This window comes from Narcine bancroftii, chromosome 6, assembly GCF_036971445.1.
Source record: "Narcine bancroftii isolate sNarBan1 chromosome 6, sNarBan1.hap1, whole genome shotgun sequence".
Taxonomy (NCBI): Eukaryota; Metazoa; Chordata; class Chondrichthyes; order Torpediniformes; family Narcinidae; genus Narcine; species Narcine bancroftii.
Genome location: NC_091474.1, coordinates 245893634 through 245912214, shown reverse-complemented (window position 1 = coordinate 245912214; position 18581 = coordinate 245893634). Strand labels below are relative to the sequence as shown.

At 39.0% G+C, this 18581-nt stretch overlaps 1 protein-coding gene and 2 long non-coding RNA genes across 4 annotated transcripts in view; 2 read left to right on the top strand and 1 right to left on the bottom strand.

The window, feature by feature from the left end:
- Positions 1–2978, bottom strand: part of LOC138737212 (inactive tyrosine-protein kinase 7-like) — a 315556-nt gene extending 312578 nt beyond the window's left edge. For both annotated transcript variants that reach the window (XM_069887883.1, XM_069887885.1), the window contains exon 1: positions 2727–2978. In XM_069887883.1, the coding sequence (XP_069743984.1) occupies positions 2727–2787 (61 nt within the window). In that variant the 5' untranslated portion in view covers positions 2788–2978. The remainder of the gene's footprint in view (positions 1–2726) is intronic.
- Positions 837–2386, top strand: LOC138737217 (uncharacterized). The gene is made up of 2 exons (XR_011340839.1): positions 837–972; positions 1078–2386. It is a non-coding gene; the product is annotated as an uncharacterized lncRNA (long non-coding RNA).
- Positions 2743–18581, top strand: part of LOC138737215 (uncharacterized) — a 278027-nt gene continuing 262188 nt past the window's right edge. Inside the window, exon 1 of the long non-coding RNA XR_011340836.1 lies at positions 2743–3197. This is a non-coding gene — a long non-coding RNA (uncharacterized lncRNA). The remainder of the gene's footprint in view (positions 3198–18581) is intronic.

Here is an 18581-nt window from a genome sequence, read left to right as displayed (position 1 = left end):
CTCATCTAGACAGAGGAAACATGGGATTGGTGAAGTTGGTGGAGGTGAAACATATGGATGAATGAAGGAGAGACAAAAAAAACTGGTCAGGTGGAGGATGAATCATACAGGTGGGTGGGTGATCGGATGACAAAGGCTGCCAATACTGGAATCTAAGTGGAATATGGTAAGAACAGTGGTACAAAGAGAATAGATGGAACAGGGTGGAAAGGGAAGAGAATAGGTGAGGATAAGAGTGGGAAGGGGGACAAAAAGAGGGATGGAAGATCAGAAGGGATACAGAAGAACAAGGGGACTCATTTCCTGTGGACTGTCCAGACAGAATAGTTGTTGCTCAAGCTTACACTGTGCTTCACTGGCAGTTGAGAAGGCCTAGGACAGGCCAGTATGGGAATAGGAAGGGGAACTGAAATGATAAGCAACCTCGAACTCAAGACATCTATTACAGAGCCTCGATGCTGAGAATCCCCAAATCCACAGGTAGCAGGGCATTTGGCACGCTTGCCTTCAACAGACAGGAAGTACAAATGTCAAGAAGTCACTTTACAGCTGTAAAAAAAAACTTTGGTTAGACCAAATTTAGAGCATTGCATGCAGTTTTGGTCACAGCATTACTGGAAGGATGTGGAGACTTTGAAATGGGTGCAGAAGAGGTTCGCCAGGATATTTTGATGATTATAGGGTTATAATAGACTGGTCAAATTTGATTGTATTGTCAGGAGCACAGGCCAAGGAGAGAGCTGATTAAAAGTACATAAAATTATGAAATGCAAAGATGGGGTAGAGAATCAGTCTCCACCCCCCCCCCCATGCAAATGCTAAATTATTGAGGTCATAATGAGGAGGCATTTAAAGGGGATGTGAAAGTTTTTTTTTAAAGTCACCAGTGCCTGAAGCAATAAGGATCACATGCACATGGAATCAGTTTTCTTTGACATCACGGAGATCTCAGACATCCGAGCATTTTGGCAGGTGATGATGCGCATTTACAGATGGAAATAGAATGTGCTGATATTGATACAAATCCAAACCTAAATTCAAAAGATCTTTTAAATACTTTTTTAAAAATCCAATTAGATAACCTCTGTGGAAAGTAAAACAGTTAACATTTTAAGTTGAAGACTCTTCATACAATGAGCAATAGAACTGTCCATGTACATTGGCGAGAAGTGCAGTCTGCTGGGTATTTCCAAACTTGGTGCCATTTTCAGAAAATTTTGTGAGAGTTGGAAAATGGAGCACCCCATGTTAGAGAACACCGCAGGTAACAGCTATTCTGTAATCTGACAATAAATGGCCAAGACTCAAACAAGAGATCCACTTAGAACTGACATTATAATTTTACTATTCATTGACAGCAGTCCCATTTGGTCAAATTGAAGGGGAGAGAATACAGGCTAGCTCAAGAGTAGGGAAGGATAGATTAGCCTCATCACAATCTTTTCCTTAAAACACGAGGATGATGATATAAAATTACGGGACCAAGATAAGGGTCGTCAGAAACTGCTTGCCCTTTGCAGAAGTGGCTATATTTGACATTATGAGCTGAAGAGAAAAGTTTTAAAGTGCATTTGAAGATTGTTTTCTCACCTAGGGGGGGGGGGGTCTGAAATCTGGATAATCGGAGAGGGCTGCGAGGACACGAACTCTTCTGTCAAGATTTTAATACGATTAGAGCATAGCACATTGCAACATAACTCAGCCCTCGATGTTGCGCACTCCTACCCAAAACACCTCGTCGTCACCCTCTTGGCCTTTCATCCATGTGCCTACGAGTCTCTTCAATGCCCCTAATGTTTCGCCCTCCGCGCGATCCCTGGCCTATGAAATGCCGGAGCAAGCCAAAACATCCTGGCAGGGTCGCAGAGGGCCGAAGGGCTCGTTCCCGTGCACCATCGGGATCTTTTTTTTTAAAAAAAGCCCCATTCAACTGAGAGTTACAAACCGGGATGTGATCGTCGTCCTCCGAGCTTCTCCCTCCTCCCCCATCCCTGCAGCTCCGAAACCGCTCCCATCACCAAGCGAGGGTGGGAATTTGTTACGGCATGGACTAGTAGGGCCGAGCTGGCCTGTTCTGTGCTGGTTAGATGAAGTAAATCGTCCTGCCCAGACGAGCATCAAAACATCGCGTCGGAAGAAAGATTCAACGGGTTTCGGAGCATGACATCTGGCTGTAATTAATGCAGCACAGGCTCTCCTTTGACTCCGCGAAAAAAAAATTCAACGCACCTCCACTTGCTCTTTCTTTTGCCCCCACGTCGAGATGAACTGCTTGTCCTGCACAGGCAGGGCTTGGGTTCTGTCTGGCTGTGCGTCTGCAATCTTTTGCACGGAGGACTGGTTTTATCCAGATGGGAATAAAGTTGAAAAAGTGCATGGAACTAAATACCTGAATGGGAAGTCGATGCTCTTCTCTCCTCCCTCGTTGTTACTGCTCTCCCTCCCTCCCTCACACACACACATGCACCACACTGCAATGCACTGTTGCAAACTCCACAACTTGTGCTCACACCTTGTCTGGGATCAAGTTCCCTGCAAAACGCCGCCTGGCCCTTCCAACAGAACGTGGGTGGGTTTCCACCGGCGACTTCTCCCACCACGGTGCCAACTTGCAGCCAAAACTCTCCCTGTCCCAGTCGATGTTACACTCCCTCCAGGCCGAACGGCCTGGGGGCTGCACAAGTCCGGACCCCGCCGCCCCCTTCTCCCTGGCTGGGGCCACTTACCTTGAGCCAAGAGGGCGGCGGCCCACAGAGCGGCAGCCGCCGTCCTTCTCCTCCTCGCCATCGAAGCGACGCCGGAAAGTGAGGATGCGGAGAGAGAAAGGTAGCGATGGGAAATGGGGAGAGGAGTTCGACAGCGGCGGCTTCTTCCCTCCTGTGGGGCTGCAAGCGGGACCTCTTCACGGAGCAGCCGCTGCGGCCAGCGTGACCATGGCTCGCGCTGCCCCCCCCCCCCAACCGACAGCGGCGCACGCGCGACGACAGCGCGAGCCAGAGACCAAATCAAACCTGGAGCGGCGGCCGACCCCGCCTTTTGTCCGATCGTTTCCCAGGGCCAATCGCCAGCCGGGTTCTCCGCCGGGATCAGCAGAGCCAACCAATGGAAAGGCTCCTCCCGCCCCCTCTCGGCTTCCGGCGGTTGGGCGAAGTCAGTCTGCCGAGTGAAAGGATGCTTTGTGTGTCTGTGAGGGAAAGGTGAGCTTTGCGCAGTCGACAAATCCAATGTCCATAATGCACGTGAATATTAATTACGCCTAAGAATTTAAACCCTCCAGAAAAGGTAGGTTTTCCCCTTGAGAAATCGGCTCTCTGACAGGAATCCTGTGAAAGGGACGGCACGACCTCCATTCATTCCCGCTCCTCTCCAACCCCCCCAGCGACCAAGGTGATTGTTAACGGGGAGGATGGGCTCCACACGGCAAAGGACAGAATCTTCCTGTGGAAGGAAATCACGAAAGTCTGCAGACACGGTGGTTGAAGTAAAAGAACAATGCTGGAGAAACTCAGCAGGCCCAACCGAGTGAAGATACAGATACATAACCAAGGGGCATTTTCGGCACTGACCGGCAGCAAGAACATCAAGAAGGGCCCATGCCCCCAAAACGATGGTTTTGTATTTTCTTTGCCACATCAAGTGTCGTTTGACCAGAACCCGAATTTGTCATCAACAGGTCACAAAATTCGTTGTTTTGCGGCAGCATCTCGGCTCAAACATTGATAAACCTGACAGAATAAATGTTAAAATGGCAAGAAAAAGTCAGGGAGGCAGAATGTGTGGTTCAGGAATCTGGTGGCAGTGGGAAGAAGCTGCCCTTGTGCTCCTCTTTTCGGCTCCTGTAACCTTTTTTCACCCAGGAGGGCATGGCCTTGGGTGGTCGGGGTCTTTGAGGATAGAGGCTGCTTTTTCAAGTCACCTTTTCATGGAAGATGGCCTTGATGTCCAGAGACCTGGAGTGGATGGAGTCTGGTGCCTGTGAAGTTGCAGGCTGAGTTAACAACCCTCTGGAGTTTATTCTTGTCCTGAGCTTGAAACCTCCATACCAGGCAGTGATGCAACCAGCCAGAACGTTCTCCATGATTTAGAGAGTCTTCCATGACATACCAGCTGAGCTTCTCCAGCATTGTGTTGATACACTACCACACCTTTATCCATTCATTGCCTCCTGAGATCGTTTTGAGCCATCCACGGGGAGAATTTGTTTATTTGTATTCTGTCAGAAACACAAATTCTCACAAATGAGTCTCTTTAAGATCGGTGACACGACAAGCTTTATTCACAAGTCTGCAGAGTTGGACTCAACCGGCTTCTTGCCAAGTCAAGAACCCGATACGTACAGTGCGTTGTTTTTTATACAATTTGCTTGTCCATCGGCATCTCCACTACACTGCTTTAATTGGTTAGTTTTTGCAGAATCATCCTGATTACTGTTAGTCACGCACACCACGATCATTCATGACCTCTGCTCACACCAAATCCTGTTTTTCACTCTTTATCAATCTTTGGCTCCTGCATGTCTCTCTGTAGTTAAATCTGTTGCAAGTCTGTTGTAACATTTTCCAGCTAAACTCTAGTGGTTAGCCCCCTTTTATGACTAATCATCACATTTTAACTTAAACCCTTTTTAACCCAAATTCTCTATCTATAACATATTCTATTCATTTGAAAATACACATACACTGAAAATAAAAAATATATATATTATTGCTAAGGTAATTGGCCCAATTGTATGAAAGAGACGAGCAGTTTAGATCCAAATATTAATTGTGCAGTCAGTCAGCAAACGTGTCCAATCGAAGAATACCTGATTAACTTTTTCCCCGAGAATTGAAAGTAAATGCAAGAAAAGAAAGTCGGAACCAGAGTCAATGTTGATCTTATTGCAACCCTAATAAGAAGATAATGTGTGAAAATATTCCTTTACAGGTTGTCAAAAGGTGGTACTGAAAGAGGCTCTTCCACTATTTGTGTCTGTCAAAGCTAAGGAACAATCTGGCACTCGGCCCCATTCCCAGTTTTCCTGTTCAATAAGTTATTTAATTCTCTTTAAAAATTAATTTTGAACTTGCTTCCTGGATCCAATACGTTGTTTGACAAGAGTTCGCCTAATTCTCGTTTCAACTCTTTCCCCACACCAGCTCACACTTGACTCGATTTTTTTCCACGAATCGTCCATTTTTAATCCCGTCGGAAATGGCGACCTCAACATTAATTTTCCCCCAATAGGATGATTGAATCGCGTATTTACGAGTCGACCCGTGTGATTTTCAACACCATGGCTCTGGTTTTTAAGAGCTTTTCCACCAACGCAGAGCCCCTGGGAGTGTGGTGACCAGTTTCACAGACAACGATGTAAATAAAACACGAAAGTCTCCAGACAACTGTGGTTGAAGTAAAAACAATGCTGGAGAAACTCAGCAGGTCAAATAGTGTACATTTGAATGCAAAGATACATAACCCACGTTTCGGGATCAAGGTACAGTGAAGAGGTCAAACCCAAAAAGTGGGTTATGTATCTTTGCTTGCCGAGTTCCTCCATCATTATGTTTTTACATCGATGACGATCTTGATATTCATTCATGTCGACGAAGTGAAGTACAGTAATTACTGTTTCTGGTTAAAATGTCTGACCACGTACATTTTCAGACTTTGTAATCTGTGGGCGAATGGAGAGGAGGTGGCATGTCGCAGCAGCAGGGGTACAGGATGCAGTGAAAGGAGGAGGCGCCTGAAATAACATTGGGGATGCCTTGAGATTGACACAATGAACCCACAGCAGTGGTGTACACACCGAGTGCGTCCCTTTACCCTTTGTGGAGAAGGACCCCTACTGTTGGAAAGCAGGCGGTCAATCCTGTCTGGATATCATGAACGACGATGTTAAGAATAAAAGGTTAAAGGTTCCATTGACACCTGATACTACATTTAGAAATTCTTTAAATTTTATGTACTGTAAAGACAGAATCACCACTTTGTCCAATGCCCCTCACATAAATGAGACCCAAGAAAGGAACAAACTTCCAACCCCTGGTTTATAAGACCAATGCTCGAATCACTGAGCTATCAGAGCCTCGAATGTTTCTTTTGACATCTCTTGTCAATGTGCATATCTGGATAGATTTTCAGAGATGTTAACACCCAGGAATTTAAAGTTATTAACCCTTTCCACTTCTGACCCATCAATGAGGGCTGGTTTGTGTACTCCTGATTTTCCCCTCCTGAAGTCCATATTAGTTTTGCTAATGTTGAGTGTAAGATTGTTGTTGTGACACCACTCAACTAGCTGATCTGTCTCTCTCCTGTATGCTTCCTCATTGACGTCTGTAATTCTGCCGATGTGGTGTCAATGGCAGTTTGTAGATGGCATTTGAATTGTGCCTAGCCACACAGTCATGGGTGTAGAGCAAAAAGGGCAGTGGGCTAAGCATGCATCGTTGAGGTGCATCTATGTTGATTGTCAGTGAGGAGGAGACATTGTGTCCAATCCGTATTGACTATGGTCTTCCGATGAGGATGTCAAGGATCGAGATGCAGAGGTGGGTACAAAGACCCAGGTTTAGAAGATTGTTGACCAGGACTGAGGTTATGATAGTTTTGAAAAGTGATCTGTAGTCAATGAAAAGTGGCCTGATGTATGTGTTGCTGTTTAGGTGATCCAGGGGCTGAGTGGAGGGCCAGTGAGATTGCATCTGCAGTGCAGAGATTGTGGCAGTAGGAAAATTGAAGTGGGTCCAGGTCTTTACTTGGGTATTCTGGCCATGACCAAGCTCTCAAAGTATTTAATTGCAGCAGATGTTAATGCTACTGGGCGATAGTTCACAACAAAGATTGCAGGGAATCAAAAACAAGATTTCATATTTATTGTCAAGAGTACATACATGATAATACATACAACCTTGAGATTATTTTTCCTGCGGGTGAGGCAGAATGATCACTTTATTGGTTGTGCAAAAAAAAACTATTCAATGTATACATGTAAAGAAATAAAGAAATGTAAACAAACTGACTTTACAATAAAGAGAGAAAAAAATCAAGAGTGGAAAAGTAAGAGTCTTTAAATATGTCCCTCATTGAGTTTGTTGTTAAGAAGTCTGATAGTGGAGGGGTAGCACCTGTTCCTGAACCTGGTGGTACAAGTCTTGTGGCACCTATACCTCTTTCCTGATGGCATCAGCAAGAACAGAGTGTGTGCTGGGTGACATGGATCCTTGATTGCTGCTGCTCTCTGATGCCAGTGTTCCTTGGTGGGGAGGGTTTTGCCTATGATGTCCTGGGCTGTGTCTACTACCTTTTGCAAGGCTTTTTGCTCACGGGTATTGGTGTCCCCATACCAGACCGTGATGCAGCCAGTCACCACACTTTCCACCACACATCTATAGAAACTTTCGAGGGTTTCCAATGTCATTACAAACCTCTGCAAACACCTGAGCAAGTAGAGGTGTTGACATGCTTTCTTCACTATGCCATTAGTGTATTGGATCCTGGAAAGATCCTCCAAGATAGTGACTCCCAAGAACATAAATTTGCTCACCCTTTCCACCTCTGATACCCCAATGATCACCTTGAGGGCATAGATTCAAAAAAGATCGCAGGGAACCAAAAACCAAAGAAGCGATAGATTTGAAGTGATGGGGAAAAGATTTAAAAGGGACATGAGAGGTGCCTTCTTCACAGATAGTATGGTTGATTAATGGGAGTTCAAGCTGAGACTCAGAGAGACCGAAGGTATTTGGCTGCTGAACAGCCATCATACTGAAATATGTTTTATTTCAACAGAGAGCATCTTCTTTATTGCATCAGTCATGCTTAACAATCAAATTTTCAAGAGTACCCTGTAGCTGGAGAGGAAAGGTAATACCACAGATACTTGAAAGTGTTTTGCAGTAGCCATGCTCTTCATTTTGTAAAGTTCAAGTCATTAGGCAACTGCTTTATGGGTGGGGCACAAATCATTGTTTTGCCAAGGTGAAAGATTGGCATAATTAGTTTGCCACTGATTCTGAGAAGGGTATGGACCTGTCCTTCTGACAGTGTTGCACCTCCACAGTAAATTTCATGCTTTGGCAGCTGCTGTGTTTAATGTGATTGAATCTGACTGCTTGGCATCCATTTCTTGAACAATTGATTTAGAGGGAAGGTTAAAGTACCACCAGAGCAACTGGAGAACTTAGTGAACCTAGAAAAAATCTAATAGCCCCCTTCCACAACCCTCAAGAGGAAAAGCTTGGGGGTGTCACGTGATGGAGTAGTGGCCGGTCAGGGAACTCCAGCCCTCTCCGGAAAAGTTTTTAAAAAAATACACAAAACACAAAGGTACAAGAATACAAATTAAAACAAAGTGAAAGTAAAGGTGGGAAGAAAATGGCAGCGAAGAAAGAAAAGTCGAAAGCAACGGGAAGAAGAGAAGAAGAAAGAACGTCGGAAGAAGAAGGTGAAGGCCTTACCTGTCCGAGGAGGCCCGCCACGGAGAGAGAAGCCCACTCCCTAAGGTCAGTGGAAGTCCTGAGCTCGGGACTACAAAAATGGCTCGCAGAGCCGAGTAAAAGAGCGCAACCACGCATGTGTGACTCCTCGCGCATGCGCGATGCGCATGAAAAAAAAACACTGACGGGAGGGGGGAACCAGCTGAGAAGTCGATCTCCACAGCTGAGAATGACAGCTGCAACACCACAACAGGAAGAGAACACAGAAAACAACGAGAACAAGAAAGAAGAGAGTAAAAAGAAAACAAGGAAACAACAGATGACCAACCCTGAGGAAGAAGAAGAACATAGAGAAATGGAAGAAGAAGGGAAAGGCAAGACAATGGATATTTTTTTTTAAAGAATATATGGAATCAGTAAAAGAATGGCCATTACAAGAATTTAGTGAAATAAAAAGAAGAATTAAAAGTGCAGAAGAAAAAAATGAATAGAATAGAGATGGTCATGTCAGATATAGGAAAAAGAGTGGACAAGGTGGAAGAACGAGAAACAGCCGTAGAAATGGAAGTAGAGGACTTAAAAAAGAAATTAGAAGAATCTAATAAAAAAGTTAAAGCGACACAAGAGCTGTTAGCTCAGAAGATAGATATAATGGAAAATTATAATAGAAGAAATAATATAAAGATAGTGGGCCTTAAGGAAGATGAAGAAGGCAAGAATATGAGAGAATTTATAAAAGATTGGATCCCCAGGGTCCAAGGAAGACCAGAATTACAGGAAGAATTGGAAATAGAAAGGGCACATAGAACATTAGCCCCGAAGTCACAGCCACAACAAAAACCAAGATCCATTCTAGTAAAATTCCTAAGATATACAACAAGAGAAAATATATTGGAGAAAGCAATGAAGAAAATAAGAGAAGACAAAAAGCCAAGGAATACAAAGGTCAAAAAAATGTTTTCTATCCAGACATAAATTTTGAACTCCTGAAGAAGAGAAAGGAGTTTAATACAGCAAAAACGATCCTATGGAAAAAAGGATATAAATTTATGCTAAAGTACCCAGCGGTACTTAAAATAGTTATTCCAGGGCAGCAAAACAGACTATTCTTGGATCCGGACGAAGCACGAAAATTTGCAGAACAACTACAAAACAAGCAGAGAGATGAAGACACGTAACGAGAGTAAAAATGACCACGAACTATATGTATGTGTGTATATGGGTATATATATATATATATATATGTGTGTATGTATATATGTGTGTACATGAGTGTATCCGTATTTAAGGGAAAATATATAGAGTATAGATAAGAATTAATAAGGGAATGAAAGGGAAGATAGGAAGTAAGGAGGGAATTAAGAGAGTGACCTTTGTTATATATGAAAATTGAAATCTTTTCTGGGGGGGGCTGGGTGGGGAGGAGTTACGGTCACTGCGAAATCAGTTGACGCTTGCGAGTGAATTTGAAATCCAAATGGAGAGGGGAGATGTGGTTGCCCGACAATGGATAAAGGGCAACTCAGGAAGGGGAGGGGATAGTGGGGTTAAAGAAATTTTAGATAGGAGAATAAGGGAAATGTTTGATGTTTTAGAAATGTTGTCTTATAAAGTGTTCAAAATAAGAAAGCAGAAATGGATAAGAAGGAAAGGTGATGATGAGGAAACGGAAAGGAAAGATAAACAAAGTATGAAATGGCTACGTTGAACTATATGACTTTAAATATTAACGGAATACATAACCAAATCAAAAGGAAGAAACTGTTAAATTTACTGAAAAAAGAAAAAATTGATATAGCATTCATACAAGAAACACATTTAACTGAAATGGAGCACAAGAAATTAAAGAGAGATTGGGTAGGACATGTAACAGCAGCGTCATATAATTCAAAAGCTAGAGGAGTAGCTATATTAATCAGTAAAAATGTACCAATTAAAATAGAAGAGGAAATAATAGATCCAGCAGGGAGATATGTAATGATAAAATGTCAGATATATTCAGAGTTTTGGAATTTACTCAATATATATTCACCTAACGAAGAAGATCAAAAATTTATGCAAGATATTTTTTTGAAGATAGCAGACACGCAAGGGAACATACTAATAGGAGGGGATTTCAACCTTAATTTGGATTCAAACATGGATAAAACTGGGAAAAAAATTAACAGAAAGAACAAAGTAACCAAATTTACAATTAAATCGATGCAAGAAATGCAACTTTTGGATATATGGAGGAAACAACATCCAAAGGAAAAGGAATATTCATATTATTCGGGTACTCATAAAACATACTCAAGAATAGACCTATTCCTGTTATCAGCTCGTATGCAAGACAGAATAAGAAAAACAGAATATAAAGCTAGAATATTATCGGACCACTCACCCCTGATATTGACAATAGAGTTAGAGGACATCCCTCCAAGAATGTATAGATGGAGATTAAACTCCATGCTACTTAAAAGGCAGGATTTTAGAGAATTCATTTAAAGACAAATTAAAATGTATTTTGAAATAAATACGGAATCAGTGAAAGATAAGTTTATACTATGGGACGCAATGAAAGCGTTCATCAGAGGGCAAATAATAAGTTATGTAATCAAGATGAAGAAGGACTACAATCAGGAAACAGAGCAGTTGGAAAGGGAAATAGCAAATATAGAAAAAGAATTAGCAATGAAGGAAGACACAACTAAAAGAAGAGAATTGGCAGATAAAAAAATAAAATATGAAACATTACAAACGTACAAGGTGGAGAAGAACATAATGAAGACAAAACAGAAATATTATGAACTAGGATAAAAAACACACAAAATTCTAGCATGGCAGCTTAAGACAGAACAAACTAAGAGAATGGTATTGGCATCAAGGAAAAAAGACAAACAAATCACATATAATCCAACGGAGATTAATGAAAACTTCAGAGAATTCTACGAACAATTATACCAAACTGAAAACGAAGGGAAAGAAGACAAAATAGATGAATTTTTAACTAAAATTGAACTACCAAAATTACAAATAGAGGAACAAAATAAATTAACAGAACCATTTGAAATAGTAGAAATACAAGAGATAATAAAAAAAACTACCAAATAATAAAACACCAGGAGAGGATGGATTCCCAATAGAATTCTATAAAACATTTAAAGATTTATTAAAAGAGGAAAAACTTTCTGAAGATTCAGACCTCTCTGATAGAAGACTCTTGCATCATCCTCATTCAAATTAACAACTATTTATTTTCAATGATCCTTCTTGATTCTCATCATCAAAATCTTTTTATATTCCTTCAATCACTTCAATGCGGATAAGTGTGAAGTATTGCACTTTGGAAGATCAAATTTGAAGGCTGAGTATGTGTTTAATGGCAGAATTCTTTAACAATGCAGAGGAATAGAGATCTTGGTGTCCAGATTCAAAGATTCCTCACAGTTGCCATGCAAATTGAAGGGTGGTTAAGAAAGCATATGGCTTGTTGGGCTTCATTAGTCAGGGGATTGATTTCAAGAGGTGTGAGGTAATGTTGCAGCTCTTTCGAACTCTGGTTAGGCCACATTTGGAGTATTGTGTTCAGTCTGGTCATCTCTTTGCAGGAAGAATGTTGATGCTTTGGAGAGGGTGAAGAGGAGATTTACAGGATGTTGCCTGGATTGGATAACATGTGATATGAAGCAAGTCAAAGGATGAATAGTATGTAAGAGTATGAGTGGCTTAGATAGGGTGGACAGCCAGAATTTTTTTCCTGGGTCAACAATAGCAAATACCAGAGGGCATCTGTTTAATGTGAGTGGAGGAAAGTTTAAGGGAGATGTCAGAGGTAAGTTTTTTTACTCAGAGAGTGGTGGATGCCTGATATGCATTGCCAGGGGTGGTGGTGGGCATTCAAAAGACTGTAAGATAAGCATATGGATGTAAGAAAAGACAGAGGTTTATAGGTGTAAGGTAGGGAATAATTAGATTGTTGTGGGTATGTTTACATAGGTCAGTACTACATCATAGGACAAAGGGCCTGTACTGTGCGGCTAATGTTTTATGTTTTATTCTCTCTCTCCCCTCCCACACTCTTCATATGAAATGCAAACAGTATTAATACTTTCAGACTTATAAACAAGCTCTACTATAGGATCATGGATGATCTAACATTTTTCAAATCTAGTGTTCTGTGTTTTCCTCATCATCTTAATTTAGAAATTTATCTCAGACTTAAAAATGCACAAGAATTCTGTCCCAAAGCTCTCCAATTCAAACCCCTCTGAGAGAAGAAATTATTTATTTGAAAAGACCTCTCGTTCTGGATTCAGAGGAAAAGAAATATACTTTCACCTTTTCCCTCCCATCCCCTAAGAATTTTATATGTTGCAATAAAATTGCCTCTCAATCTGCAACAAGAGTCCCAATCTGTTTCACTTTTCCTACGAAGATAATCCCTTCATACCTGGGAACACCCAGAGGAACTTTCTCCAAACTGCCTTCAATTAAATAATATCTTTACTTAAATAGGGGAAGCAAAATTGTATTCTTAAAGTGGTCTCACTAATGCATTGCACAGTTGCAGTGAGCTTTCCATACTTTATACTCCAAAGCACTTGCACTACAATGCTCGCTTTCTGTGTTTTGTGCATTGGAACCCAGATTATCATTAAGATGAAAAAGATTCACAAGAATGTTATTGGGACGAGTGAGATTGAATTATGAGAGCCACAGAAGGCTGGGACTTTTCTTTCTGGACTGTAGGAGGCTAAGGGGGAATCTCATAGAGGTTTATAAAATCACAAGGGGAAGATAATATAAATAGCATGGTCACTGAAAAATAAAAGACTCTAACAAACAGCATTCATTCCCAATCACACTTTATTTTACTTGTGCACTAAGAAAGCATCATGACCCCTGACATCAAACTGCTCTAAAGAATTCCATACAGTTAGTTAGTTACCTTTATACATACTTTTGACCAATCTGAACTGTACACGTTATTTAATACTTGTGGCATAGAAAAATCACTAAGCATTCCTGTATCAATTGGGCATCAACAAATGCAATCAATGCATAGTTATTGAATGATCTTTCCACATTTTAATTTGCAAAAGCAGCACCTGTTACTATGGACAGCACCCTCAAAACAATGTTTCTGCCTTTTATCATTTTAATAGTAAGCTCAGCTATGGACAGTTAATCTTGGATTTCAGTATGTACATTTCACAGAGTTGCTTTAGGTGGTTTAATCCTGAGGATGTTCCAACTTCCACAATAATCATTGATATTTTCCCAGGGAATTTAAAGCTAGAAGGCATAGATTTAAGGGGGAGGAGGGGCATCTTTTTTGCACAAATGGTGTGAGTATATGGAACGAGCTGTCAGACGAATTGAAAGAGATGGGTACTATTGTAAATTTAAGTTTATTTTGTCACTCTATACCCAGTACAATGGAAAGCATTATTTTGAGAGCAGACTAACTGATTAACTTTAACAATCACACAGCAATGTAAAGAACATAATTTACAGATTATAGGATTACAATGAAAAGAAATACTAATTAGCATCAAGCATGATAACCCCTTTGTGGAGTTCATTCAGGAGTCTGATGACTACAGGAAAGAAACTATCTTTAAGCTTGTTGGTTTCTGCCTTTACACTCTTAAGCCTTCTCCCCAATGGGAGGTAGGCCATGGGAGAAAACAGTGTGTCAGGGGTGTGATGGATCTCTCAGTATGTTGGCTACCTTTCCTAGGCAGCAGGAGATGTAGATGGAATCCATGAAAGAAAGTTTTTGTTATGCTCTGAGCTGCATTTACTACCTTCCATAGCTTTTTCTGATCTTGAGCAGAATAGCTCCCATACCACTCTGTAATGCATCCAGTAAGTATGCTTTCAATGATACACCTGCAGAAGTTGTTGAGAGTCAAGGAAACTTGACAAACTTCCTTAGTCTTCAAAGAATTCAAAACATTATGTTTTGTTATAGACCAGCAGCAATAGAAATTCACTAAGACAGTGATATCTTAAAGCAATAATTTTTATTGATAACTATCAATAATATAACATCTTACTTAACTCTAGATTTAACCCCAACTATGCGCAAACATATGTGTGGATCACCCAAACCATTACAGCTTCAGTACAATTCAGAAAAGTCAATTCAAAGTTCAGTCTTAGAAATCTTGTGTTGAAACTCAGAATCTTAAACTGATGTTCAGAAATAATTATCGAGTAAAAAGGTAAAGGTTCAATTTTTGTAACGTAATACAGTACTACATTTAGAATTTAACACATGAAATTCTTTAACTTTGTCCACTGTAAGGAAGACAGAGAGTTGCCACTTGTCAAGCAGCTCTTACAGAAATGAGGCCCCAGCAAGGAATGAACTCATGACCCCTGGTTTACAAGACCAGTGCTCTAACCACACCGAGTCATCAGACTTCTCAAAACTCACTAATTCTTGTCAAATTGCTTTGAGAGAAATGTTTCTTCAAACAGATGAATTTTTCACAATTTCCCTCTTCCTTGCATAGAGGTTACGGAACTTGTGACTTTCATTATGTTTCCCTTCCAGGCAAGGGATGAATGAAATAGCCATCAAAATAGTCATGATCCAAATGCAAGAATGATCTTGCTTTCTTTACCCAGATACAGGTCAGTCAAAAGTGAGCATTACAATGGCCACAGTAAATCACTGCTCTCCTCTGACAAAGAGAAACAGCAGAACTCACCATCTTCCCTGAAGTCACTTTAATTCTGACTCTCCAGGTGACTTTCCGATGAATTAAAATGCTTTCTTCAGGTGTCTTAATCACATGACTGACTTGAACAATATGGATCAGTTTCAATTTCCCCAAAAACCTGCAGCACATAGCAGATGGCCTCCTATTTGAACAGATGTCGACTTGAGTAAATATTCATTGTTATAGCATTTAAATTGAACAATAATAATGCTGTTTACAGTTTTGAATGTAGATGCCTTTGCGTCTGTTAAAATGGTTGTTATCTGTGAGTGTCTTTCCCTGATCAAACTCCCAAAGTAACTTTACTAAAATATAACACATAAAATAAAGATAAAGAATAACAGAAGCCTGTAGCACCTCCTTCCAACAGAGACATTTTTGAGCTTTTAGGAACATAATTTTTAAATAGAATCTACATTTTTTTCTTTTAAATACTATGTTCTAATGTTATATAATACAATACAGACAAATATAAAATTTTTTCAACATTGCAAATCTAACATGTTGAAAGGCAATCAGCAATTACATTATATTTTCCTTTTATATGGGTTATTGTTTAATCATATTCTTGCAATATTACTCTTGCTTTTAAAAATATTTTTATTGAGTTTAACATATAATCCTACATACAAAACCATCTAATATAACAAACAGCATTGTATCATGTACACATCACAAATTAAATATATAATGTAAATCAAAAAACCTGTCCATAATTGTTTATTTAACTATTTCTTTAAGATATCAAATTCTATCAATATGGTCATTAACAGTTTATCCCTTTCTCATAATATATCCCAATGTAGTTCTGGAGAAAAAATAGATAAGGCTAAATTAGACAATCCCTTTGTATAAACAAAGAGTGCATTCTATCCTAATTAATAATATGATCCATGATTACCATATTAAACCCATATTAACTAATTAATATTAAACTCCAGTTTAACAATGATCTATTTTTATTTTTCATTTTACTAAAAACACTAAGGGATTATGGTCAGTATAAACAACAATGGGTCCCCAAGCAGTGCAAATGTAAACATCAAATGCTGCAAAGCCAATACAAGGGACAATAATTATTTTTATGTTCATTGAATTCCTTAGATAAGTAAGCCACTCAATCATTTTTTTGTAATAATACTTCTCCTTCGGCTTCATCACTAGCATTGACTGCTAAAGAAAATGGCTTTTCAAAGTTGGGTGACTTAAGCACAGGTTTATGACATAAAATGACTTTCAATTTATCAAATACTTCCTGATAAAATAAACTTTTCACCCTTTTCCAAAAAGTTAGTCAAAGAAAGGGTGACATCAGGAAATCTTTTACAGAACTTTCTATAATACCCTACCATTCCTAAAAAATCTCCTAACAGCTTTCTTACCTGTGGGATGGGAAACTGAAGTTTAGCCTGAACAAGCACCAATTTTCCTCAACCAACAACATAACCAAGATAAGTCACAGTAGTATGGAAAAATTCACTTTTAGCTAATTTAATTGTTAGGTTTGCTTTTGAAAGTTTGTCAAACAATTTCTCTAATTTAAACATATATGCTTCCCAGTTGTCATTCCCCTTAACCAAATCTTCAATATAAGCACCCATGTGCTCTCAATCTTGAGTCACAGAATTGATCATCCTTTGGAATGTTCCTGGAGCATTTTTCATTCCAAATGGAAGAACATTGTAGTCATATAAACCTGATGGGGTCACAAATGCAGAAATCTCCCTACCTATCTCTGTTAAGGGAACACACCAGTAACCTTTTAATAAATCCATCTTCATAAAAAACTTAGCCTTTCCAACCTTGTCTACACAATCATCCACCCAAGGGATATGATAAGCATCTGTCTTTGTGTTATGTCATGGACCAGCAGCAATCGAAATTCACAAAGAAATGGTATCTTCAAAACAATAATGTTTTATTAATTTCTATTAATAATAATTATATTAATTATATTAATTTTACTTATCTAAACTTAACCCTAACTGTGCAAATATATGTGTATATGTCTGGATCACCTAAACCATTACAGTTCAGGTACAATTCTGAAAAGTCAATTCAAAGTTCAGTCTTAGAAGTCTTTAAACTGATGTTTAAAATAATTATGGAGTAGGTGAGGCACTGAATCATCAGACTCCTTTTTTGAATATTTTATTTTCAATTTTCTATCTGTGTAATTAATATATTTTTACATAAGCAAAATTTGATTAATTAAAAATTATAATCATTATATGGTCATTTTACCCCCTTCCCTTGCCCTCCTTCCCCCCCCCCCATATATATCCCCACCAAAAATATATAATAATAGATATAAAGATATATAGAAAAAGAAAGAGAAGAAATAATATTCATCTGAATTGCACAAAGGATTGGCTCACACATTGTTTATATAGCAACCTTTGGGAAGAAGATTATTACAGGTCTTAAGAGTCTGGAAGTACATTTTTAGATATTTATCCCTAAGCTTTGGATATACAAGCTCCAAATTTGTAAGAGTATAAAATATTTATTTCTTAAATTATATGTAATTTTCTCCAGAGATATGCAACTTTGCATTTCCGTACTCCATCTTTCTATATGTAAATGTGCATCTAATTTACAAGTCACTACAATACACTTCCTTGCCACCGCTAATGCTATTTTAATAAATTTGCACTGGATAAAAATATATTTTTAATTTAGGTCTTGTTCCTTCTATGTTCCCCAATAAAAATAAAGCTGGATTTTATGGGAAAACAATACCAGTAATCTGTTCTAAAAACTTTCCTAAATCCACCCAGAAAGTTCTAACTTCAGAACATGAAAAAGTAGAATGTTAAAAAGTTACTATTTCTTCACCACATCTAAAACATTTATCTGATAAATCCGATTTCATTTTATGCAATTTTTGCAGTGTTAAATATAATTGATGTAAGTAGTTGTTTTGAACTAAACTGTACCTAACATTTATATTATTCATCATACAATGTTGACAGAGATCTGCCCATCTTTTCTCATCAATTATAATATTTTAATCTGCCTCCCATTTCTGTCTAGATTTTTGAACTCCCTTTTTGATAGAACCTGCTTGTAATAAAATATACATTGCAGAAATAAATTTCTTAATATAACCTCTCCTAATAAGAACTTCCAACTCACTACAATACGGTAAGTAATTGTTGATCCTAATTTTTCCCGCATCTATCCTCTCAATTGAAGATAACAAAAAAGTGTATTCCGAGTTATTCTATATTTATCTCTTAATTGTTGAATGGCATCAATTGACCTTGTTCATAACAATTATACATTTTAATGCCATTATGAGACCAAATATTTAAAAATTGATTATCTTTAGTAAAAGGTATAAGATAATTTTGAATCAGAGGCATCTTCGGTGATATATTTACTTTCATTCCAATTTCATTATTTACCTTATTCCAAATAGGAATCAAATGTTTAAGCA